At 33.8% G+C, this 26,826-nt stretch overlaps 2 protein-coding genes and 1 non-coding gene across 3 annotated transcripts; 2 read left to right on the top strand and 1 right to left on the bottom strand.

Annotated features, from left to right (window-relative positions):
* Nucleotides 1-5,911: 5,911 nt before the first annotated feature.
* On the top strand, nucleotides 5,912-6,004 carry TRNAY-GUA (transfer RNA tyrosine (anticodon GUA)). Its single transcript has 2 exons — nucleotides 5,912-5,948; nucleotides 5,969-6,004. It is a non-coding gene; the product is annotated as a tRNA-Tyr (tRNA).
* Nucleotides 6,005-8,983: 2,979 nt separating this feature from the next.
* LOC133669340 (anthocyanidin 3-O-glucosyltransferase 7-like) lies at nucleotides 8,984-10,993 on the top strand. The gene is made up of 2 exons (XM_062089434.1): nucleotides 8,984-9,642; nucleotides 10,030-10,993. Exons 1-2 carry the CDS (start codon nucleotides 9,159-9,161, stop codon nucleotides 10,905-10,907), a joined length of 1,362 nt encoding a protein of 453 aa, XP_061945418.1. The 5' UTR covers nucleotides 8,984-9,158; the 3' UTR covers nucleotides 10,908-10,993.
* A 12,265-nt stretch (nucleotides 10,994-23,258) lies between these two features.
* Nucleotides 23,259-25,401, bottom strand: LOC133669078 (xanthohumol 4-O-methyltransferase-like). The gene is made up of 3 exons (XM_062089088.1): nucleotides 25,230-25,401; nucleotides 23,877-24,466; nucleotides 23,259-23,736 (listed from the first exon to the last, which is right to left on the bottom strand). Exons 1-3 carry the CDS (start codon nucleotides 25,393-25,395, stop codon nucleotides 23,428-23,430), a joined length of 1,065 nt encoding a protein of 354 aa, XP_061945072.1. The 5' UTR covers nucleotides 25,396-25,401; the 3' UTR covers nucleotides 23,259-23,427.
* Nucleotides 25,402-26,826: the final 1,425 nt, after the last annotated feature.

The following is a 26,826-nucleotide window of genomic DNA, read 5'->3' as shown; positions in this document are numbered from 1 at the left end:
CCCCTTGTAATGCCATCTGCCAACCACCACCAACACCATCACTAGCTTATACACATGGGTTTCTTCTACTGTCAAAAGATGGCATGGGCAGATTGGTTGTCTGTCACTTAAATTATATTTGGAAAACTAAGTCGTATAATGCATTGCCCATTATATACTTATACATCGTGCATAAATACCATAGTCCCACTTCAGCATGATGGCAATATCATGCAATGTATAGCGAATATTCTGAATAATAAAAACACTCTAACTACTTGTACATAAATCCTACAAAACTTATATACCTAATTATGAGAGTTCAAAGCTAAATAGGAAATACTAATTAAAATCTAAAAATAATAAGGAAAACAACTAAAATAGACAAAACAACAACTTTTGGGTTTAATTTTAAGAGATCTAATAATCCAATGAATCACAAAGTCGTTTCTCATATGAAAACTGCATGTAAAATCCCGTGAAAAAACTTGAGTCTGATTCAACGGTTGAATTTTTGATTTATGATTGGGGTTCCTTCCTACATGCCTTGTTAGGCTAATTCAGTGCCTTATGATTGGATGTACTCAATTTTTGTGGCTTTTGTGTGGTTGATTTGCATGCAGCAGCATCAATTGTAAAATCTTGATTGAACACTTCAGCTATGGATTGAAATATAATATTGAAAAGTTCAATTTGATAGGGTAACTACCTTCCTTCTTTATTTTACAGAATTGATCCGTATCTTTTTCCTACAAATTGGATCTTATCCCATTGATAATTCTCAAGTTGGATAAGAACAGTACTTAACAGTGTGGAAAAGCTGAAACACTTTTAAAACTTCAAATTGCCCCATAACTTAATGATGCAGCGGTGTCAATTCCATATTATATCTTTGGTGGATAATATTTTAAATCAAGGTGATTGAAGCTCTATTCTGTTGTTTTATTTTTTCTTTAATAATTAACCTGGATTCAAGCCATCAAATACTCATGTTGAAATATTTTCTTTCAATCAACACTTCTCATCCCAGCAGGCTAATTAGTGAGTGCTTTGAAAGTATGATAATGATTATTTTTTAAAATATTTTTTATTTGAAAATACATCATAGTAATATTTTTATTATTTTTAAAAATTATTTTTTAATATTAATACATTAAAACAATTTAAAAATATAAAAAATTAATTTTAAAAATTTTATTTTTTTAAATTTTACCCTATCTTTAATTGGATTTTGGGGGAAGGGTGGGCTCCAATCTCCAAATTTTAATTCTTCACCAAAAGCTAAAAAAAGTTTGATCGATGTCACATGTCACATGTTCTTACAGTTTTATTTGCTAAGAATCTTTCTTAGGTTAGGTATGTTTTGACACTGTAAGCAACCTTCTTTGTTGTCAGTCTTGCATGCGTCTTAATTACTTTTATTCATTATTATTCCTTAATTTGTGCATCTGTTTCATGCCAATTCAAGGAGTTTGAAAGCTAATAAAACTACCAAAGACAGTCAACAATATCTAGAGGTGTAAGAGATTTTGCATCATCTAAGACGTCATTAAGTACTCGCATTCTAGATATATAAAAGACTTTAGTATATTGTACGTATAATGTTTTTTTTTTCCTTTCCCAGAATGTCAAACTTGAATAAGTTTTTCTAAGAATCCTAATCACTTGACGGTTTTCGTTTTAGATCCATCTTGTCAAGGGCGATGCTAATTATCAAGATATATAATTCATAATTAATTTAGAACTTTATTCCACAAAGAATAGCATTACGCTTCTTATTTATCTTATTTTAGCTGGAAGCTATGGATAATATTCAAAATATTTGTTAAATTAGAGACTTTTTTACTCGATCAAGTTTAAATGATAAATTCCATGATTAAAACAGTGTTTAATTCATCAAATGAGAAGCTATGAAATCATGAAAAACTTCAAACTTGATTGGGTTTTTTACAGTTGTGTCCTGGACTGAAATGAGATGGGTTTAAGTGTGAACTTTTATCTTTCATCCTTATTGTTCCTAAAAAACAAGTTCTTTGTCAAAACAAAAACCATGTACGAGGAAAAAAACAACTTTTATCTTACTTTATGTAAAGTGGAGCATGGTGTTGCAGGTACGTTGGCATGTGATGTTACAGATAGCTCGTGGAGCATGAAAAGTGGTGAGTAGGGTTGCAGATATTTGGAATTACAGATAGCTCGTGGAGCATGAGGAGTGGAGTCACGCTATTGATTGAGATGTTGTTGCTGCCATTGATTTTGGTGCTCAAGTGTGGGTATAAAATGATTATTAACAATAAAAGCAGTGCTTGCTCTGTAAAAAAGAGAGAGTAAAGACAGAGAGAAAGGAGAGAGAAGGGTAGCCACTTGAGCTTGACCCAAGCGGCAGGGGTGAAATCCTCCAACCACTCAGACCTAACTGAAATCTCTTGAGCATATCAAACTCATAAAAATAATTTCAAATAAGTTGAAAACACATTAAAAAATATAATGTAAAATGAATAAAAACATATACTTATTTTGCATTATGAGAAATAAAGAATTAAATTCTTTATTTGTTATCCAACCCTCATCCATTCTTTCGGTCCCTCCACCAGTTCTGACTAAATCCTAAAAGATAAAGCAATCCATTGATCACAAACGCCCTGTAACAAATTAATAGTAAGATTGGGCTAGAGACCTCCATTACTGAGGCTTTGAGCTTTTAAGGAACGACTTAATTATAGTTTATGCACCTATCCCTCTTGTCTTCTTCTTCTTCTTCCTTTTCTTCTTTTGCTTTATTTGATGAGCTTTCATGCGTGGTTTCTCACTTCCACCAAGTGTAAGGTCCCAAATCTTTTGTGGGATTGGTAACTTTTCATCTCCATCAATTTGTATTTGTTTGGTTGCAAAATCTTTTTAGACTCTCAGTCTCTTTATCTTGATTCTTTTCTGAATCTTACCTACCAAAGTTCTTGATTGCTAGTTAAAATTTAACACAGTTTTAAAACGATATTATTTTTAAAAAAAAACTGACAATTTTTCATTGCTTAGGCTTAGACCAATGTTGTTGCTCTAGCTAGATTTAAGGTACTTTTTCCCGCAACATCATGCAATAACTTTGTTCTTGATTGCTATATGAATATGACTTCAACTCTCTAGCTTTTGACAACTTTTGACAAAACCGGCAACTGTTCAAAATGCATGAGTTTTGATCCAAAAAATTGTATCATAATCACGTAAACATGGGTTTCTTTGGACTTACGAAGCACCCTAGTTCTTTTCATTTCTTTTACGATGAAGTATGATAGGATTAACTTTCATACATGAAAATTAAATTTCTTCTATTAATCATATTTTAAACCACTCATCCACATATCTAAATTGGTTTATTTATAAAATATGTTTTTAGTTTTCCTCTTGAATTCCAAATAAAATAGTATTGGAAACAGACCCTCTAATAAACTGAACAACATGACAAAATCATTGTTATAAGACCCATCTGATAGGTTAATTTGGTGATTCGCTGCTCAAATCAGTTCAAAAAAATTATTAGTAGAAACTCTTTTCGTTTTTCCATTGAAGTTTCTTTCTCGGAGTCAAGCTCCAGATTTCTCATGTACTGTGTTCGCAAGTGATGCTTCATTGATAAATTATCCTCTTTTTAAAAATGAAGAAAATTTATTACACAGACCTACCTTACAATTCAGCTATGCACCAAATGCAATGAAAACGACTAGACACAAATGACAGCATTGATGGTGGTAGTTTGCAGCATTATAAAGGATGGTAGTTTGTTGTTAGTACTGGAAGAGTCGTTAATAAGATTTGTATTTTTGTTTTTATTATTTTGATATATTTTTAAATACTTTAAACCATAATAATTATTATATTTTTAAATATTTTTTAAAAATTATTTTTTAATTTTTATTTATAGTGCTTATGGTCTAATGATCTGAGTTACGAGTTTGAAAAATTAATGCGGGTTGATATCTATTTTATTTGCTCATTTTTCTTTAAAGATTGGTTTTATAATTTTCTTTAATTTTTTTTATATTGTGTTATCCAATCTCATAACCCGACTCAAATATTTTGCAAATCCCCCCGCACGTGTTTTATATAAAAATCTTGTTCATTTGTAATTGTTGCCTATTTATTTAAGGTCTAATTATTAAACTTAGATGGATCTATAACCCAAGTTATTTGTTATATATATATATATATAAAACACACTTGAATAAAAAATTAACCTTAATAAATAAATTTGATAAATATAACCGAGTAAATATTTCATGTTGTAAGAATAAACAATTTAATCTATATTTATCTCTTGATTTTTTTATTTTTTTAGTTATCATTAATAAATTTTTATTTAATTTATTTATATAGATAATTATCAAGTAATTTAATTATAATGCTTGCACACAGACTTTTTAATTTATAGAAAGAATTTTTTTATGTAAAATAAAGCATGCAAATCTATTTTTTTTATATAAAAAATTAAGACACACGACAAAGCGCGGACGGATTAAATGGCTAGTCTTGCGTATAAACAGGGAGTTTGAGAGCTGGGGAATACAGAGCCAAGTAAAGCCAAGGCAAGAACACTATTTTAGAGGAGAAAGAGAGGAGAGAAAGAGAGAGGAGAGAACCCAGGCTGTGTCATGTGCAGCAGCCGCAAGGGCAGTGATAGGAGAGAAAGAGAGAGGAGAGAACCCAGGCTGTGTCATGTGCAGCAGCCGCAAGGGCAGTGATAGGAGAGAAAGAGAGAGGAGAGAGAGAGAGGGGGTTGCCAATGGCCAAGGGAACAACATTTTCTTCATCCATGATAAAATTGTGATTCTCTTACATAACTACAATAGTTTCTTACACGCAAAGTCAACTTAAAAATCTTGACTAAATCACCCCCAGCAAACAAAGATGCAATAAACTACAATAAGCTAGAATATAACATATTTGTCAATTTTAGTTCTTATATAAATTGCTATATTAGTAATGCGATAAGTTAAATTAAATTCAACATTTGTATTTTTTATTATCTAAGAAGATTATTTTTATTACTACAATTAATTTATTACTACATATATATAAATATATATATATATATATATATATATGTTTTTTTATTTTCATATAAAAAAATACTTCGAAATATATTTTAAAGTTATGGAGTTCATATAGGGAGGACAAGAAGTAAAACCACAAATTTTAGATCATATAGAACTAAATCCATAATTATTTGAAATATTGGAAATATAAAATATCATAACTATAAGTGAAATTATTAGAAAAACAAAAGAAAATAAAGAAGGAAAAAAAGAGAGATAGAAGAACGGGTACTTGTCGCCCATGATTATTTCATCGGCTACAACCCAAAATAATAATAATAATAATAATAAAATGTTATTTAGAATCTGAGAATAATGATTTCCATAGATGAAAATGACACTTCTACTTTGCCTTTAGCTATAGTTTTTTTTTTTTTTTTAAAATGAAAATAGTTTCTAATTTTTATTAGTATTTTTTTGAAAAAAATTGTGTATTTTTCTATAAAAACAAGGAAATATCTCAAAAAGATTGCGAGCCATCCAATCATAATTTTAATGTGAGATCCAATATTGAATTTTATAAATCTAATGATTAATATGTATTTTTAAATTTTATTCTGACAACTTGTTTGGAGTCAATTCCATACTAGAATTGATTTGAATTCTTTTGTTTTGAATATATTTTAAAATTATGGAATTCATTTGACAAGAGTTAGTGTAAATACATTATTTATCTATGAACCTGGTGAAATCCCACCATCCACCAATACAAAAGTGAATAAATAAATAAATAAAAACAAAGACTTAGATTGGATGAATATATGCAAGTTGAAACTCAAGATGTGACTAGCATTCTCGTAACTATTAATTATTAAATCAGTCTAGCCTTGCTTAGTAAATAGAAACCGACCTTAGCTCAGTTGGTAGAGCGGAGGACTGTAGTGGGTGAAATCCTAATAGCCATCCTTAGGTCGCTGGTTCGAATCCGGCAGGTCGGAAATAGTGTTTTCTTATTTTTGTTCCTATAAAACTTGGTCTAATTGGATGCATAACAAGCTGGTCAAGGTTGGAGCCATTTCCCACATTTGTTTTCAATACGGCCCATTACCTTGCCCTGGTGGTTTAGTGTTTAGGCCCAACACACATAATATATATGTTGCAAGGTTCAAAACCCACACGGGCCATTTTCAATTTTTTTTTTTTTAATTTGAAACGTTACTCTTATCGTTAATGTTACACTCGAGGACCTTGTGACTTGCAACTTTACCTTACTGTTCAATGAATTGAATCTTAAATCAAGTAAGCTCCTTGACCAATTAGAAAAAAACTAATGAGGCACATTTTTCTATTTATTGTAATAGTATAATTATTAATTTTTCATTGGAAAAAAAAAGCAACTTTGGAGGTTATACTATCTTTTTATCCTAACACAAATGTCTTTAATATATTGTATGAGGTTATATTTGATATTTTCTATTTTAATGCACATACAATTATAAAATTAGCCTTCAAATAAATAATTCTAATGCTTTTGACTCAATAGAGTTTTTATCCTTTTAATTTTTTGAAATAGTTCAATTATTTTGATATCCTTGAAAACAAAAACAATACAATCTCTCGTAAGAGTTTTTTGATCATCTGACGTTGGTTTTGTTATAGATTTAGAGATTGCTCGGTGATATTATTATAATAATCATATATTAAATATTATTTTTAAAAACTTGATGGCACATGTTGATAGCCCCTGCATCATTCAAGCGGCACGTGTGGAGCTGTCCGACCACTAAACACCACCTTCTGTGGCGGTGTTCGGTAGACTGTAGCGTCCTGAACATGATGGTGCAGTGTATGCACCCAGGGGCGGAGCAAGAGAAAAAAATTAGGGAGGGCCAAATTCTAAATTAGGGGGGAAGAAAAAATTTTATTACTTTTATTAAATATTTATAAGGGAGGGGGCATTTTCTTGCAGGGGCCGGGGCCCCTGCCAGCCCCCCCTCCCTCCGCCACTGTATGCACCTAACGTGCCGCTGGTTTGGACATGCCGTTTTCTTCTTCTTCTCTTTCTTGAATTTTGCTCCATCTCTTGTGAAATTTTAAAATAGCCCTTGCAATTGTTTTTTCATTCACATTTGGTCACTATGCTTTTGATCACTGTTTTTTTTTTGTTGAATAAGTTATAAAATTATAAATGTTTTTGAATTTCACTCCCCTAAAATTTTTAATCTATAAATAATCTTTCAAATTATAAATATTTTTTTATTTCATTCTTCATTTTTAAATATATTAATAATCTATCAAATTACAAATGTTTTTTAATTTTACCTCCTATAATTTTTTGATTTTTCAAATTTGATTCTTAATATTTTAATTGCTATTTATTTTGTTTGATATTATTTTTCAAATGTATTTTTTTTCAAGTTTCATCCTCGGGTTTTTTCCCCTCAAAACAATAAGTGAATGAAAGATAAGAAAAAAAGATGGTGATAAATAGAACAAGTGCAAAGAATTTTTTTTTTAAAATGTTTCCAAAAAAGAAGAAGAAAAAAAGCAATTGCAAAAATAAAATAAAATTACAAAACAATTAATGAATACAGATACAAACAAAAAAAATAGTGATAAATAGATTAAGAGTAAAGAAAAGATTTTTTTATATAAAAAAATCACATATTTAATTACCATCACTACAGAGACTATCAGAGTGAAGAAATTAGAAAAACAATATGGATTTGTCATTTGTACTGTAAGTTTCCTTTTAATACAGTGTATAATTACATTAATGAGTCATAAATCTGATGATTAAACCTATGTGTATCAACACAAATATCTTTAAGATTCTCTCTGAAAGTTGACTTTAATTTATTGCTTTCATAGAATCAAGAAAATTACCAAATACACTTAATCTATAATTAAACTGAATTAATATTTGTAGTTTTTTTACTAAATTAAGTTGCATCCCTTTTCACTTAGATTTAGTTCTTAAATATGAGTAATAAATGAAGAATATGAAATTTGGCCACGTACTCTTTACTCCTTACCAACTGTGGCCTCACACCAAGAGTTCATGATCGCTTCTCAACTACTTGCTAAGATGCTATAATTGGTGACAGAAATTAAACTTAATTTAATCTTAATTCTTTCCCACAAGGAAAGGTTTAATTTTATTCCAATTTTCATTCTATAAACGCTATTAATTAAATAGAAACAAATTAAATTAAAAATTATATAAATCCTTCTTGGCCTGCTATCAATATCCTATGCTGTTCTCCGTTCTTAGACATAAGAATATCGGTTTTTTTTTTTTTTTGTCTTTTAGTATTTACTTAATTCTTCAGTTACCAAGGACACGATTTCTTCTTGCAATAAAGTCAAAAAAGAGACATATGGGAACCTTAGCAGCCCTTTTTTAGGGGGTTGACACGTGCTTTCGCATTACCTTCCATTTTAACAAACGACCAAGTACCACTCAACAATGGGGATGACAACCTCATCTTAAAAACGAGCGGATGCAAAACAGTCTCTCCTGCTGCTGCATTTTGTACACGTAAGTATAGGTAGATTTTTTTTTTTTATTAAAGTTTAACTTGGGTGTGCGGGTAGTTTGCGTGTTTCTTGATTAATCTCACGAGTTTTAAAGTTAATAACCAGGTAAACTTTCAGTGATTATCATATGAACAATCCCATAACTCGAACCTAAAACTATAAAGAAAAGAAATATTTTAATACCAAGCTTTTACTACTTGCCACTATTTAAATAGCAATTACAGGTAGATTTTGATTGTTATTGTGGTAGATTTTGCCATTACAGATTAAAAAATTATTTAAAAAATAATAAATAAATTACATTTAAGTTTATAATTAAAACAAAATATAGTGAACATACATGCTTCCACGTTAGCTGCCGTTTCTAACAACCAAGCACCTACCAATCTGCAATGGGGATGACGACATCATCAGAAACATGGGTGGATGCAAAAGCCTCTCCTGCTGCTGCCTTTCTGTACAAATAAATGTTAATTACCTTTCAGACAACCTCCTCCCTTCTTTATATCTGCTGTCCATTGTACGCACATTTATACCTCCAACCACCTAACCAACCACAGGAGTGAACTACTAAACGCCATCTCTCTCTGTGTCTCTCAATTACGCCTGACCATGTCCGATCATGTAGCAGTCTTCGCCTTCCCTTTCGGAACCCATGCCGCTCCATTACTCGCCATCATCCACCGCCTAGCCACTGCCTCTCCAAACACACACTTCTCCTTCTTCAGCACCCAACAATCCAACAGTTCCATCTTCTCCATTTACAAGAAAAAGATGAATATTATGCAGCCCAACATCAAAGCATACGAAGTGTGGGATAGTGCCCCCGAGGGCTACTTGTTTTCTGGGAATCCCCAAGAGCACATTGAGCTGTTCATGAAGTCAGCTCGTGAGAGCCTCAAGAAGGCCATGGAGGTAGCCGTGTCGGAGACGGGGAGAAAGGTGAGTTGTCTGGTGAGTGATGCCTTCTTTTGGTTCGCTTGTGAGATGGCGGAGGAGATTGGGGTGGGTTGGCTGCCGTTTTGGACTGCAGGACCTAACTCACTTTCTGCTCATGTTTACACTGATCTCATCAGGGAGACTTTTGGAGATGGAGGTACACAGTCACATAGTAATTATAATTTAATTAATTTTCTTGCCAAAATTTGTTAGATTAATATAAGGTTATATTTCATGATCTCACCTTATTTTTTTTAATTAATTTTTTTAATATAATATTAGAAATATCAAAATAAATCGCCTGCTTGTTCATATATCAATAACCCCATATTTTTATCGGGACAATTCTCTCTTTATTTTTTATCGAAACTTGGCATGGTCTATATCCCAAATCACCCGGATCTCTAGATTTAAAATAGTGATAATTTGTCACCTTAATTGTAGCCAAATTAAGAAAATTGGAAATAAGTACAAAAGCAAATGGATAATTAATAGTAATCTCAATTTCTTGGGAGAGATTAACAATGTCTTTGTGTAAATATAGGTATGGTAGGGCGCGAAGATGAAACGATAAGTTTAATTCAAGGAATGTCCAAGATTCGAATCTGTGATTTGCCAGAAGGTGTACTCTTTGGAAACACAGAATCATTCTTTTCAAACATGCTACATAAAATGGGAAAAGCGTTACCGCAAGCAGCTGCAGTCTTCATTAACTCCTTTGAAGAGCTAGATCCTGGCACAACAAAGGACTTGAAGTCTAGATTCAAAAAATTTCTCAACATTGGACCCTCCCATTTGATTTTATCACCACCACCCATGGAAGACACATATGGTTGCATGACATGGCTTGACAAGCAAAAACTTGCTTCGGTAGCATATGTTAGCTTTGGCTCCGTCACAACACCACCACCACATGAACTTGTGGCACTAGCTGAGGCCCTTGAAACAAGTGAGACGCCGTTTATTTGGTCACTTAAGGACAACTCAAAGGTACATTTGCCCCATGGATTCTTGGACAGAACCACCTCACAGGGACTTGTGGTACCATGGAGTCCTCAATTGGAAGTTTTGGCACATAGAGCAGTTGGGGTGTTTGTAACTCATTGTGGATGGAATTCATTGCTAGAGAGTATTGCCGGAGGAGTGCCTATGATTTGTAGGCCCTTTTTTGGCGATCAAAGGCTCAATGGACGCATGATAGAGGATGTGTGGGAGATTGGTCTCAAAGTTGAGGATGGAGTCTTTACAAAGCATGGGGTGTTAAATAGTTTGAATAAAATTCTTTCAAAAGACGGGGGGCAGAAAATGAGGGAGAATATAAGAGCACTTAAACAACTCGCAAAGAAAGCCATTGGACCAAATGGGAACTCTATCAATAATTTTATAGCTTTGTCAAATCTAGTGTTCAATACAAAAATCTAGTTAATATATAACTTTGTAAGAAATAGTATTTAATTTTGAGTTCGAGTGTCACATTTTCGAAGTTCAAGTAATAATTTATTTTCTCATATATTTCCCAAAGAAAAAAAGGGAAAAGTATCCTCCCATCACCTTTCACTTTTTAATTATGCTGATCCAAAAATATCCATATATATATATATATATATATATATATATATATATATATATATATATATCTTCTTTTACCTTCAATTTAGAATACCACCTTGATACTCCGTAGTTTAGCCTTCACATCATCTTTTTCCTTCAAAAGGCTTTTACAGTGGGCTCAAGCCCAGCTATTCTACAAAAGGTTTTTTAAAAAAGACACGAGTGACCACCTATTGAGATATAGTTGGCTCAAGCTTTGCTAATTGTATCTAAACACATTCCTCACAAATCTCTAGAGAGGGAAATAATACCCTATCATGTACATGTAATGGGGGTAGTGATCTTGAAGAGACTCTAGAGGTTCCTAGGGTCATTTTGTTGATATGCTCATTAGGAAGAGGCATCTGGGCAACGTACTCATCAGGTTGTTGGCGAGTCATGAATTCCAAGTCTGCGGCGAAAATGTTGCTAGGGACATCATTCTTAGGGGTATGAGGCAACCTCTCTCTCTCTCTCTCTCCCCCTTTCTCTCTCCTATGGGTCTTTGGTAAGGACAAGGGAGGGACTTTTACGAGACCTCCCCTTTTGAGCACCTCTAGTAGGAGAGCACCTCTAGTAGGGGAAGCAAATGGATCCCTACAAGAGGATCTTCTCTTCTCTCCACTAGAAAACAATGCCAATATGGCATCCCCTCAAACCTTGGGGCCTATTATAGAATGTATACTATATAGAAAATATTATAGGCACTACTCTAGTGTTGTATTCTCTACCTTGACTATTGTATATTGCCCTACACATATAAATAGAAAAGGATTGGCTAAACCAAAGGTCAAGCCTCCTAATTATTCTCAACTTGGTATCAAAGCCTTTTGCCATCAGAACTTTTCTCTTCCTCTCCACCTTGCAGCCGACCTTCTCTCTCCCTCTCCTAAATGGACTCTACTACTGCTGCCGCCGACTTCTCCCTCACCATTGATGGTGTAGCTAACACGACTAAAAGATTGATGTCTTCTCCCAAGTGCAGGAGTGTCGAAGTAATAAATAACCCGGTAAGACCGGGGTCGAACCACATGGAGGTTAACTATATAAATTATAAATAATAATAAGAACAATAACAACAACAAGTTCAAGAGAGCTTTGAGATGTGATATTGATGTAAGGATTAAACAAAGATAAAATAATAGTCAAGGTTAGAGGATCCACTAATGGTATTTCAAACAAGTATAGTATAAACTCCTTTTATTACTCAACTGGAAACCACACACAAAGAAGGTTCCAATCGTATTATAAATTGTTAACATGATTACATTAGTTATCTTATTCGAATAATGCTAATACTTGTAAATGTTGTCAGGCATTCATGATTATAACTTATGTTAACAACATATCAAGTTCCTTTCATATCACAGATGTTGGTTATACCTTACGGTTGGCCTATGAAAGTGCCAAGTATTTGTTGTACGAAGGGTTACACAACATAAATCTAGATTAACCATTTAACAAGCAAAGTATTAAATGTGAACAAGATAACAAATATAAAACATGCTAGCATCAAACATTAAGGTGCATGTTGAGTTTATATTATACTTATTCTTACACCCTTAGTGTAACCTTTTCACCTTGACATGATAAACTTAGTTAAACATAATGAAAGAGAGAAAAATAAACAAGGAAAGGAAATGAAAAGCATAAGCAAGAGATTAATATAAGCAAAACTTAAGCATTACAAAATATAAAGAGAGAGTAAGAGCATGATCTTGATCTGAACACCAAGATGCCTAAATACATGGCAAATGCCTCCTTTTATAGGCCAAAATTCAGAACTATTAATTTGTTGACTAATTGCTAAGTGGGTGGCCATATTTTGACTTAGTAACAATCCTTATCTTCTTGTCTGCCAAAAAGTCATTGATAACATCATAATTTGAACAGACTTAAATCGTGAAAGTTCTAAGAAATTGTCTTAGCTTTTTAGTAAAAAGAGTTGAGGTCATTTGGACTTCCAGAACTCGAGATATGGGTTGAACACTAAACAGTGTCTGAGCTGCAGAATAGATTTGGACTTCTCAGCTGTTGCTACAATTTGGACTTGAAAATGAACTTTTTGAATCTTGGAATCCTCATGAAAGTTTTAGGTCTATGTCTTAGCTTTCTATTCATATAAGACAGACTTAAATCATGATAAAAACTATGACAGCTGGCTTCCCAGCAAAGCTTCCATACAAAGTTTGGAAAGTTTACTTTTGCATGCCAAACTTCTTCTATATAAGTAGTTGAGAGATAGATGAGACAGAGAGAGATTGGGGATGTTTTTGGCTTTGATTTGGGATTATAATAGAAATCAACGAGAGATAAGGACAAAGTTTTCCTAGGGCAGATTGTGGGAATATGTGTTTGATTTTGGGTTAATAAAAATATTAATATTTTAAATTTTTTATATTATATTTAATTTTGGCTGAATCAATTTCAAATTTTTGAAATTGAAATTGAACTGGATAAGAATTTTTTGGATTTTATAATCACTTAATTTGATTTTTTTTCCGATTTAATTAATTTTTGAAGGTTTTTTTTTAACTGGTATGTAGTTATGTTGATTTTCATTATTTGAAACAAATGGAGACAAGAACGATGCATTTTAATATTTTGTTTCTTCGTGGTGCATTATCTGAGCCATTTTACCAATTATGAAGGCAATTTAAGAAGTGAAAGAAAATATGACCTGTAGGTTTTACTCGATCCAAATCTTGCAACGTGCATCAGTTACTCTTTTTTTACTTATCGTGACAGTTTAGCATGGTTGTTGAATTGGGATCAGTATAGCATTTTCTATCTTTATCTGTAAATTTATTAACTGAAATAGAGTGTAATTGTTGATCCAGTTTTTTTTGTTAAAAAAAGATCTCTGTCGATTTTTATGTAAATTTTATCAGCCTGTTAAATGATTATTTTTTGATTTTATTTTTTGGTGGGCAAGGATATGGCAGTGTTGGGATTCCCTGGTTAAGAATGGCTTCCTTGTAATTTTTGGATTATGCATTTTAGAAACCAGAAGCTTTGCTAAACAAAGCAGTTTCGACAGTTTTAGGTTTATGAATACTATGAAATGTGGATAACTTTTTGATGCGTTGTTAAATTGGAGATTTCTCTATCATATACTGTGAAATGTGGATAACTTTTATATTCCAGAATTGAGCAATACATGTGTGAAATCCCGGTATATTATAAATACGATGATGAATGACCGTGGAACATGATTATAAAGTCCCGATAAATCATAAATTAAATGATTGAAAACATTATTCAATGCTATTCTTGCTCATTATATGCTAATTTATTTTTTTAATTTCTTAACACTATTATTCTTACTCATTTTTATTTTTTTAATTTTAGATTGTTGAACCCATCATCATCACATTACTTATTTGCATTTAAAGTTGCCAAGTTTTTGGATTATGCATATTAGTTCTTCGGGTTTGTCAATGTAGCTTAAAATTTTTTATTAATTTTGAAAGATAACTTGATTTGTAGAAAAATTGCATGTTTATTAAATCTTGGCCTCTGTTTGCTAATAATGATTAATTTGTCTTTAAAGTGTTTTTAGTTTGTCAGTATTTCTTTGTTTAATATGATGATCTTAAATAATAAATTATTGATGAAATAAATATTTAATAGTTGGTTAAAAATATAATTATGACGTATATTTGCATGTAAACTTTATTTCTACAATATTACTTGACAATGAAAATGATTATATATTTTTTTTCAATAGAATGGTCTAGATCTCTGCCGCCAACACCGAGAAAAGAGAAATCAGCTTCATCTTTTTGTCCCGGTGACCCCTCCTTCGATTGAACTCTACTGCATGCTATTCACTTATCATGCATGATCCTCATCAAAGCAGGATATCACTAAACCACGAGGCCAGGAAAGTTGCACCATGGACAACCCTTTTTAGCAGCAGCCATGGCAGCAGAGTCGCCCAGACAACAGTCGCTCCACACCGAAACACCGACTCTCCTACTCCAGATTGCTGCCATGATTCCCTCTCCTCTAATATAGCCGCGGCACTGGTTTCAGCAACTTGATGTTCAAACACCATCAACAACTGAAGAAAAGAAGACTCAGAAAGAATGACAGAGAAAGATTGTATTATATTTCATGTTTTTTGTATTACATTCCATCACATATATATACACGAAGTGCATTGATTACAAGAATGATTTTAGCTACATCCCTGATATTTCTCCTAAGAATAATGCTGGAATCAACTCATAAATGGAAGAAGAATCATGACAGAAAAGGGAAGAAGGATCATATCAAATCATATAGATATATCTGCCAATACTCCCCCTCAAGCTGGATCAAGAAGATTGATTGATCCTAGCTTGGAAAGCATCAATTGAAATTGGGCAGATGGCAAGGCTTTAGTGAATAAGTCTGCAAGTTGATCCTGGCTCCTAGTATATTGAGTAACAATCATCTGTGACTGAACTTGCTCCCTAATATAATGACAATCAACTTCGATGTGTTTGGTTCGTTCATGAAATACTGGATTGGAAGCAATATGCATTGCGGCTTCATTATCGCAGCAAAGGGACGTAGGTTGAGGGTGAAAGACACCTAAATCAGTTAACAATGCTTTCAGCCATATAAGTTCAGATGCAGTGGAAGCCATGACGCGATATTCAGCTTCAACACTGGAACGAGCAACGACTAATTGTTTTTTACTTTTCCATGAAACTAGATTTCCTCCAACAAAGATACAATACCCCGTAGTAGATTAGTGATCAAGAGTATTTCCTACCCAATCTGCATCAGTGTAATCGAGTATCTGTGTGTGACCATGGTTTTGCATAAGAATTCCATGTCCAATAGTGCCCTTGAGATATCGAAGAATCTGTTTGACGATCATCATATGGGCTGCAGTAGGTGTGTGCATGAATTGACTGACAATACTAACCGAATGACTCAGATTTGGCCATGTGATGGTAAGATAGATAAGCTTGCCCACCAATTTTTGATAAAGTTGAGGTTGATCAAAAGAGTCCCAATCCAAAGTTAGTTGAAGTTTGCTATCCATAGGTGTCTTTACAGGTTTGCAGTCAAGCATATCAACTTCAAGCAACAAGTCTAGCACATATTTGCGTTGATTAAAAAAAATCCTTTGTGAGAAGTAGCCATCTCTATGCGAAGAAAATATTTAAGAATGCCAAGGTCTTTATTAGCAAATTGCTGATGAAGAATACCCTTAAGAGTGGTAATAGCTGCATGATTATTACCGCTAACAATAAGATCATCAACATAAATTAAAACCACCAACTTTTCATCAAGCTTGATACAAACAAATAGTGAGTGGTCAGCATTGCTTTTGGTGAACCCAAGTTCAGTAAGTACAGTGCTCAACTTAGCATACCAAACACGGGGAGATTGTTTCAAGCCATAGATAGATTTATGCAATTTGTAAACCAGTTTTAGATCATTACTCTGAGGATGGCCGAGTGGTAACTTCATATACACTTCTTCTTGGAGATTGCCATGTAAAAAGGCATTCTTCACGTCCATTTGAGATAAAAACCAACCATGATTTATAGCAACTTAGAGCAGAGTGCGAATGGTGTTCATCTTTGCAACCGGTACAAAAGTTTCCTTGTAGTCTATGCCATATGTTTGAGTGAAGCTTTGAGCGACTAATCTTGCTTTATGTCTTTCAATGGAACCATCTGTCTTGAATTTGATCTTGTATACCCAACGACTTCCAACAACCCTTTTATTCTTTGGAAGTGATACAATACTCCAAGTGTGATTGGCATCCAAAGCTTGAAGCTCCTTGTGCATAGCCTTCTGCCAAACAGTTTGATGACAGGCTTCATGAAAACTGCATGGTTCTGTTGCTTTGGTGATAGTGCTGAGATAAGCTCCATAAGATAAAGACAATCTATGATAGGCTAGAGCATTGGTTACAGGATGCTTCATTGTATACGTCACATAATCATGAAGCCTAGATGATGGTCTACGGTTACGAATAGGATTATGCCTGGAGGAGGAACGAAGGTGCTCCTGATGTTCAATCTGCAGATTAGCCCCCTCTGTTGTGGCTGGAATAGGATCAGTATGGATGTCCATTCCTGCATTACAGTAAAACTGTTCTGGGCAATATGCCTTGACTACTGGAGTTGGTAATAGAAATAAGGCTGATGAAGACTCTCCCTGATTGATGATCTCACTAAAAGAGGAATAATAAGATGTGTGTTCATCAAACCGAACATCCCTGGTAACAACAAGCTTATGAGTGGTGTGATTGTAACAATTATATCCCTTTTGTGTTGGAGAATAGCCCAAGAACATACATTTGACTGCTTTGTGATCCAATTTTTCACGCTGAGAGGATGGAATGTGCACATAACAAGAACAACTAAAGACTTTATGATGTGATAGAGATGGCTTCTTCCCTGTCAATAACTCAGCTGGAGAATTAAACGTTAGATTTTTACTAGGCAATCTGTTTACATGGTAGGCAGCTGTGAGTACCCCTTGAGACCAAAATATTTTGGGAACATGTGATTAGTACTTAAAAGTGCATTTTTATCAAGGTTTTATATCATCATTTTGCACTTGAAGTATCAATAACTCCTTAACTAAAGCATGTTTTATAATAACATATCTAATTATATAAGATACCTTTAATTTATGGTAAATGTTCATCTTAAATGCAGGCCTATCACATAAATGAAAGAATTGATTGATGAGTTGAAGTACTGAAATTGAAAGGACAAAGAGATGGCCAAACTTAGAAAAGAGATGCTGGTACAGTCCAAACTGGAATACTGTTCGGTAATTGGGTCATATCTGGAGCTGTAGATCTTGGATTTAGGTCCATTTTATATGGATGAAAAGATAAGACATAGGCCTACAACTTTCATGTGGAGCCCAAGATTTAACAAGGCCGTTTTCAAGTCCAAATTATAGCAACAAAGAAGAAGTCCGAATCTGTCTTGCAGCCCAAACACTGTTCAGTGTTCAGTCCATATCTCGAGTTCTAGAAGTCCAAATGATCTCAAATTGTTACCCTGGAAAGATGAGACAATTTCCTAGAACTTTCATGATTGAAGTCTGTTCAAATTATGACGTTATCAATGACATTTTTGGCAGACAAGAAGATAAGAATTGTCACCAAGTCAAGATATGGCCACTCATTCATCAATTAGTCAACAAATCAATAGTTCTGAATTTTAGCCTATAAAAGGAGGCATTTTCCATGTATTTAAGCATCTTGGTTTTCAGATTAAGATTATGCTCTTACTCTCTCTTTATATTTTGTAATGCTTAAGTTTTGCTTATATTAATCTCTTGCTTATGCATTTCATTTCCTTTCCTTGTTTATTTATGTTTCTTTCTTTCATTATGTTTAGTTAAGTTAATTATGTCAAGGTGAAAAGGGTACACTAATGGTGTAAGAATAAGTATAATATAAACTTAACATGGACCTTAATGTTGGATACTAACATGCTTTATATTTGTTATCTTGTTCACTTTTAATACTTTGCTTGTTAAATGGTTAATCTAGATTTATGTTGTATAACACTTGGTACAACAAATACTTGGCACTTTCATAGCCCATACTGTATGGTATAACCGACACCTGAGCTATGAAAGGAACTTGATTTGTTGTTAACATAAGTTATAATCATGAATGCCTGACAACATTTACAAGTATTAGCATTATTCGAATAAGATAACTAATGTAATCATGTTAACAATTTATAATCCGATTGGAACCTTCTTTGTGTGTGGTTTCCAGTTGAGTAATAAAAAGAGTTCATACTATACTTATTTGAAATACCATTAGTGGATCCTCTAACCTTGACAATTATTTTTATCCTTGTTTAATCCTTACATCAATATCACATCTCAAAGCTCTCTTTAACTTACTATTGTTGTTGTTGTTGTTGTTGTTGTTGTTGTATTATTGTTGTTTATAATTTATACAATTAACCTCCTTGTGGTTCGACCTCGGTCTTGCCGGGTTATTTATTACTTCGACACTCCTGCACTTGGGAGAAGACATCAATCTTTTGGTCGTGTCAACATGCATCTGAAACATCAATGATCTCGTTTTCTCTAATAAGTCTCAGTTCTTTCGCTCTGCTATCCCATTTTGTTGTGGAGTATGGACATAACTAGTTTAGTGAATAATGCCATGCATCCTTAAGTATTGTATCATGATATTAGACATATATTCAGAGCCATTATCTGATCGTAGAATTTTGATTTTGGATGAGAATTGAGTATGAACCAAATGATGAAAATCTTGAAATACAATGACAACTTCACTTTTTGATTTTAACAAATATAGCCAAGTAAAACGAGAGAAATCATCAACAAATGTAACAAAGTATTAATAACCATCAAAAGAATCAATGACAGGTCCCCAAACATCGGAATGAACTAAATCAAACGGTTTAACTGAATAAGATGTGGAAGAAGGAAATGGTAAATGAGTAGATTTTGACAAAGGGCAAACATCACAGTTTATTGATTTGCTATTCAAATTCGGAAACAGTTTTGCCAAAATAGGCTCTGAAGAATGTGCCAAACGCTGATGCCATAATTGTGGCTCTGAATCTAAACAATCAGTGACTTGAAAACTCTTGGGTATGCAAAAATCTTTAGAGAAGTAATAGAGAACTTGAAAGAAGAATCCTTCACCAATCGTCTTCCTAGTGACTAGATCCTGAGATACAAAGAAAACAACACAACAATTTAGTGATGTTGTAATTCTTCCAACAGAGAGTAGTTTAAATGGGAAGGAGGGAACATATAAGGCTGGAGATGCAATTATTTGAGAGAGTAATTTAATCTTCCCTTCCCCAAAAACTGGTGCATATTTACCATTGGCAACGGATATTTGAGATGATGGAGAAAAATTGTTAAAGTGAAGCAATTGATTACATTTGTTGGTTATGTGATTAGTGGCACCTGAATATATGATAAAAAAATCATGCACATTACTTACAATAAGAGCAGAAGAAAAGGCATTCAAAATACCTGGTATATCCGAAGCTGAGACATTTTTATTTGCAGCTAGAAATCCTGCAAACTGACCAATCAGTGCTGATGAATCTTTGTTCTCCTCTAAATCTCCTCCACTCTGTTTTGCACTCTGCTTTGCATGAAGATAGGATGCAAATTCATTGATGAGGTCGACTGGACTAGAAGTAAATGTTGATAATCTATTTGCAGACTAGTTGGTTACATAGTTCACAGAGTTGGCTTTATACCTTGATGGTTGAAAAGGCTTATGTCCTCCCTTGCTATCTCTTGAAAACTTTGGTTTTAGTTCAGGATGAAGATCTCAACATCGTTCAACTGAGTGTCCAAGATTGTTGCCATGGTTACATTTCAAATCAGATCTTCTACTCTTGTACCCTTTCTTTTCATAAAGTCTCTGATGGGATACAAAAGCTTGGGCTTCAAAGAAATCCGATTTGCTACTCAAGTTCATAACCTTTCTTCTAGTTTCCTCCCGTTGAATAGTCGCACACATTTGCAAAGGATGGTAATTCAGAGTTCATAAATATACAGCTACGAAGATCTTCATAGTCATGAGATAAATTAGCCAAAAGTTGGAAGATTTTATCTTCAACTTGTTTCATTAAGGTTGCAGCATCTATGGTGTGAGGTCGATAGATTGCCAATTCATTCCACATGTTTTTCATATTTCCAAGGTGTTGGACAAATGATTTTCCTTCCTGGTGCGAGCATGAAATATCTTTCTTCTTAAGCTGGAACACATGGGCAACATTATTCTGATTTCCATACATCTCTTTGACTGCATCCCATAAATCTGCAACAGATTCAGAATAGTTGAAGATTTCAGCGATGTGTGGTTTCATAATGTTGAGTAGCCATGACTGAACCATTTGATCGTTAGCAAACCATGATTTGTACTGGGGAGAGTTGATATCAGGAGTAACATTACTTTTGTCAATAAATTCGATTCTTGATCTTCCATCAAGCGCTAACGACACAGCCCTTGATCAAGGGAGATAATTGAATTCATTCAATTGAACAAAACATAGAAGTTGATTTGAATTCATATCAGGAAGATTTAAATCAGAATACAGACGTTGGTTGAATGACGAAGGCGCAATAAAACTTTCCATATTCTCCAATCCACGGGAAGCCATCTAAACAATTACTATATGAGACTGGTAAGTATGAACCAGCTTTGATAACATGAAGAAAAGAAGACTAAAAAAGAATGACAGAGAAAGATTGTATTATATTTCATGTTTTTCGTATTACATTCCATCACATATATATACATGAAGTGCATTGATTACAAGAATGATTCTAGCTACATCCCTGATATTTTTCCTAAGAATAATGCTGGAATCAACTCATAAATGGAAGAAGAATCATGACAGAAAAGGGAAGAAGGATCATATCAGATCATATAGATATATCTGCCAATAGCAACAAACGCCAGCAGTCCCTCTCAACAAGCTGCCACTGTGAGCGGCAAAAATCCTCTTCTTAGCAAGCTGCCATCGTGAGCAGCAGAAGGTTACCTTCTAGACCAGCGATAACAGGTTCTCCTCAGCCGCACTTTCCCCCAGCAAGTGGCAGAACCAGTAGAAGTCTTCATTTCCTTCCAGCAACCGGGAGCTAACACAAGCCAGCAGCTGCAGCAGATGGAACCCTTATGTCCTTTCCTCCCCTCCTAAAGCAGCAGCCACCGGCATCAGTTGCGCACCCCGCATGTCCAGCAGCAGCTTTCTCTTCGGTCCAGCACTTGTAGCAGCACTAGTGTCGCAGTGCAGCAACAACAAATAGCACCAGAAAGCTTTACCATGGTCCTCCTGTTTTCCATTAAAGCGACGTCTGGAAGCCGTCCTTCACGTCTGGAACCGCGAGCAGAGCCCGACCGTCTCCCTCAGCTTTGCCTCCAGCCACAGCCACGCCAGTGAGTTCTCTTCCTCTTTCACTGTTTCGCTAAAATTAATTAGCATGTTACTGTTGCTTGCATGCGTGAATTGCTCACGCATGCATGCAACAGTAGTAACACCGGGTCACTGGTTTGGACCAGTGACCCGACCCTTTCTTTTTTAGTTTTAAGACGGGCTACATAAATAAAAAGAAAATAAAAAAGAAAAAATAGTTTCCCTTTCTCTTAGTTCAAATTTTGCAGATTTATTCACTAGCGCTAGAGTCAGGAATACTGCACTTTTTTCGGTACACTATATTTACTAATGTCAGAGTTGGAAATGTTCTTAAATGAATATTCATTGACACCAGAGTTAGGAATATTATAGGAAGAATATAAGAGCAGAACAAAAACAAACATTTAGCAATTTAAGACAACCAGCAATGTAGCCTGTCTCAGGTAGAACGGTAAAGGGGTGATAATACCTTCCCTTTTACATAACTAGTCTCGTACCATAGAATCTCTATTGACCAGTTAGGGTTCCAGTGACCATAATATTAGGTGGCGACTTCTTGAATAAGACCTTGTCCCCTAAAAGGATAACATGTCGGATATTTGTTCCCTTTTTGTTTTCAAATGAGAGATTAATTTTTAATCGGTTGCCATGATGTCCGGGTGTGACATAAGGTTCAATTTTTTTTCTCTTTTCTTTAACACTGGCAATTATTTCTTAAAGAAAAAACCTTTTCTCAAAGAGATAATTTATCTTTCCATGAATCAATTCTAATTTAATTATCAAAGAGTCCTTAATATAGATAAAATGGAGCCTTTTGCAAGTAATGACGATGATCTATGACTTTACCACAAACCTCGTCACGAGGGAAACCTCTTTCCTCTAATAATTTATTCCATTCTTGATCAGTTCTCTCCTTCCCACCTGTGGCGTGTGCAAACATCACTAAATCCATTACCGTTGTTATCATTATATTATTTTCTACCATCAAAGATTGTGGTGGAGCAATATAGGAGAATGTGCTTCTAACTCATTAACTTAGAAGTTCAATTCTCACCATCGAAAATGTTCATTTTCTTCGTGTAATATTGCATATTGATTGTTAATAGATTCAAAGAGTCTGGTTCTTGGAATCGATCCAAGGCCAGGGGTGATAGGGTGCTGACCTAGCTCTGTGAGTGGTGGATCGAGTCTCAGTTCCGTAAAGACTAATCCAAAAATACCTCCTTTACTATAAAACATATATATAATCATCTAGTTTCTATAGATTACAACCACAAGCGACCATCATAATCAATAATATATTATAAAGCTTTAAGAATCTAGGAATACAGTTTAAGGAAAGGCGTTACATGGGTCGGATTATTATGCCTAATATTATTATTGACTGCTGCATCGCAGGCGTAGTTTACTTATTTAAGATATTATTATGACTATAACAAATTGATATTTCACTCTGGATCTGGATAAGCCTCGATAATAGATTCCAAAGCTGGGATCTTGATGATTTTATAGCGAGAGAAGCCTCCTTCCTCTAATAATTTCTTCCATTGTTGCTCAGTTCTCTCCTTCCCGCCAGTGGTCAGTGCAAACATCACTAAATCCATCACCATTCTTTTATCATCAAATTGATCACAATGATCATCTGTTGGTAGAACTATATCAACTATGATAAGCTTTCCATTTTTTTCAGGTATTGCTTTCTTGCAATTTCTCAAAATTTCAACGCATGATTCATCGGTCCAATCATGCAATATCCGCTGTAAAAATACAAAAAAGAAGGAATAAGTATATGTAAAATTAATTCTCAAGGAAAGGATATCTATCGTTGGTTTTTTTGATGAATTATCTATCGTTGTATTAATATGAGCCCCAATAAAATTTCTAATAGGGCACTGACCTGCATAAAAATTGCATCAGCATTAGGAATAGCCTCAAACATATTTCCTGCAACATGGGAAACTCCTTCATATTTTGGTGCTGTTGCTACAACATGTGGCAGATCGAAGTTTATTCCTTTGATGTGTGGGTAGGCCCTGACAATCTCTGCTACATGTCCTCCAATACCACCAGCAACATCCACCAATGATCTAATATTGTTGAAACCATCTTTGTAATGTGATAAAATTGCCATCATCGTCATATGTGATGTGCATGCCATGGCCTCATTGAAAATCCTATTGACCTCAGGATTTCTAGACGAAAAATCCCACAGTTCACAGCCATGAGCCTTCGAGAAAGCGGTTCCACCTTCTTTGATACATTGGCTCAAGCAATGCCACGCTGCTAGGTACCATGGACTGTGTTGCATGATTATTAAAGAAGCGACGCTTCGTTCAGAGTCATGCATTAGCAATCTTGATTTTTGATTCAGCCCGAAGAGTGTTTCTCCTCCATTTGATGGGGGGTGTGCAGTAAAAATTTCTTTTCTGACCAAATATCTCATGATACGAGCAAGATAAGAAATGTCCGGGCTAGGTGAGTTAATACCTGAAATCATGAAGGATACAAGAAAAAAAATCTCTATATTGACCAGCTACGATGTTAAAATTCAAGATATATGCCCTGATATCATGTTAAAAATTAAGCATTCATAATTTTTTTTAAAAAAAATACTTGAAGAAAGAAGGATAATTAAGAATAGTAGCTAGGTAAAGCTGTAAATTAGTAGTTTAATGCAGAGACTATCTCTTATTATTATATGTAAAGGCATGTTTTATTGATATATATAAAAGAATAACATTTATAGGTTATATAGTAGTATCTATGTTTTAATTATATACTAATCTTTAGCTAGAATCAAGGTTTATAGTTTACAATTATCTTCAGAACGAGCTTAAAATAAATAGTGATCTTGAACAAAACTATAACTTTGATTTTTTAAAATATTTAAGAAATATTTTGTTATTATTTTTTATGTATGTTTGACAAGTAGGATCTTCGACAATTCTCATTTAGTACTTGATAATTTTCATTTCATAAGATGTAATTAACAAATATGTTTTGTTTATTTTTTGAATTTTCTATTAAGTGGGGGCCTCAGACTGTTGCCCAAGTGGCCCTTAATTTAAGCTATTTCTGAGTTTCTTCAAAATATTAAATTCATATCCCTACAATATTTTATCATGAACTCTTAAAACCTATACTATTTAAATTTACCAAAATGACTTTGTAGTTTTCAACAGTAGAATAATATGCATAGTAATGCTAACAACTTAATTGCAAAGAAAAGGGTTGAAGGAAGAGTTGAAACCTGAAGCTATTTGGGACAGAGAGATTGGACGGCCGTGAGAATTTATTATTTCTGGCAGTCTAAGCTCCACCGCACATTTTAAAGCCATAGAATCAACAAAACCAAGCGAGAGTTGCGATATTTCAAATTGGCTTTTGAAAAATGCCTCTGCCTCTTGTGATGCCATTCTCAGCTTCTGTTTTCCCCAACAAGCCTAAGTTCACCCTCCAAAAGTTTGTGAGATAATAGTATAATTTATAGATGGGGCCGGCAGGTAAAATGCAATTTATTTTTTTTGGTTATGTTTGTAATAGATAAGTATAATTGTAGTCTTGCGTAATACATTGCTTGTTAGAAGTTGAATTAGGCTGCCATAAATTTGTGGGCATAGGCTATTTGTTGCCTAGCGGTATCTAATTTATTTAGAAAATTAAATGCACAATTAATTTTCAACATGTACTCCGGTATATTAAGTTTTTAAGCTTTAGAATAAAATCAACTATTAGGTTAATAGAATATTAATTAGGTGTTGAATTAGGCTGCCTAAAATTTGTGAGTACAGGCTATTTGTTGCCTAACGGTATCAAATTTATATAGAAAATTAATGTTAGATGTTGAGTAGTTCGCATCATGTAAATAAATGTCTTAGAGGAAGGCTAAGTTGGTGCCTAACGGTATTTGTTGCCCAACAGTATCAAATTTAAATGCACTACTCCTGTATATTAATGCTACCTATCTTCCTTAAATTTGGCATCTCTTACAAATCTCCATGAACTATTTGATGAAGTTCGCATGAAACTTTATAGAGATCGTGTTGTTTTTAAAACTGATTGATGAAATGGAAGGTTAGGATTGTTGGTACTGAGTAGCATGAACACTTGCACGATACTTTTGGGTACATACTGTTTGTTACTTGACGGAATCAAGTTTAGATAGAAAATTAACTAGATAATTAATTTTCAGCGTTCGATATGTATATAAAGTTTGTTTAGATTTATAACAATATAAACTTCTAACAAGTTATTAGAGGAATTATTAAAAGAAGTAACCGCCTCCTCTAATCATATATAAAGGGACATAACCCATATAAAAAATTATTAATGGTTGAATAATCATTGTCTCTCTCTCTTCTCTCATCTTGAACACTCTACATTACATTAACAAGATTTATAAAGACGTTCATACTGTGGAATATCACTTGGTTCTTGTAATTGAAGTGGCACTGAAGTAACAGATTCGGAAATCAAAAAGCGAATTCTAACAAGTAAGTTTTCCTTTCCAATCTATAAATAATGGCAGCCACGATTTTCAGCGTGTTTAACATACTAACTTATTATTGTTATTGACTCTCACCATGCAGCGATGTTAGATGTGGGTAGTTGTTACCGTTTGTTTCCACACATAAAACTCTTAAACTTGACACGACCAAAAGATTGATGTCTTTTCCAAGTGCAGGAGTGTCGAAGTAATAAATAACCCGGCAAGACCGGGATCGAACCACAGGGAGGTTAATTGTATAAATTATAAGCAACAATAATACAACAACAACAACAACAACAACAACAACAACAATAATACTAGTAGTAGTAATAGTAGTAATAGTAATAGTAATAGTAAT

Source organism: Populus nigra, chromosome 12, assembly GCF_951802175.1.
Source record: "Populus nigra chromosome 12, ddPopNigr1.1, whole genome shotgun sequence".
Classification (NCBI taxonomy): Eukaryota; Viridiplantae; Streptophyta; class Magnoliopsida; order Malpighiales; family Salicaceae; genus Populus; species Populus nigra.
This window is presented reverse-complemented; position numbering and strand designations above follow the sequence as displayed.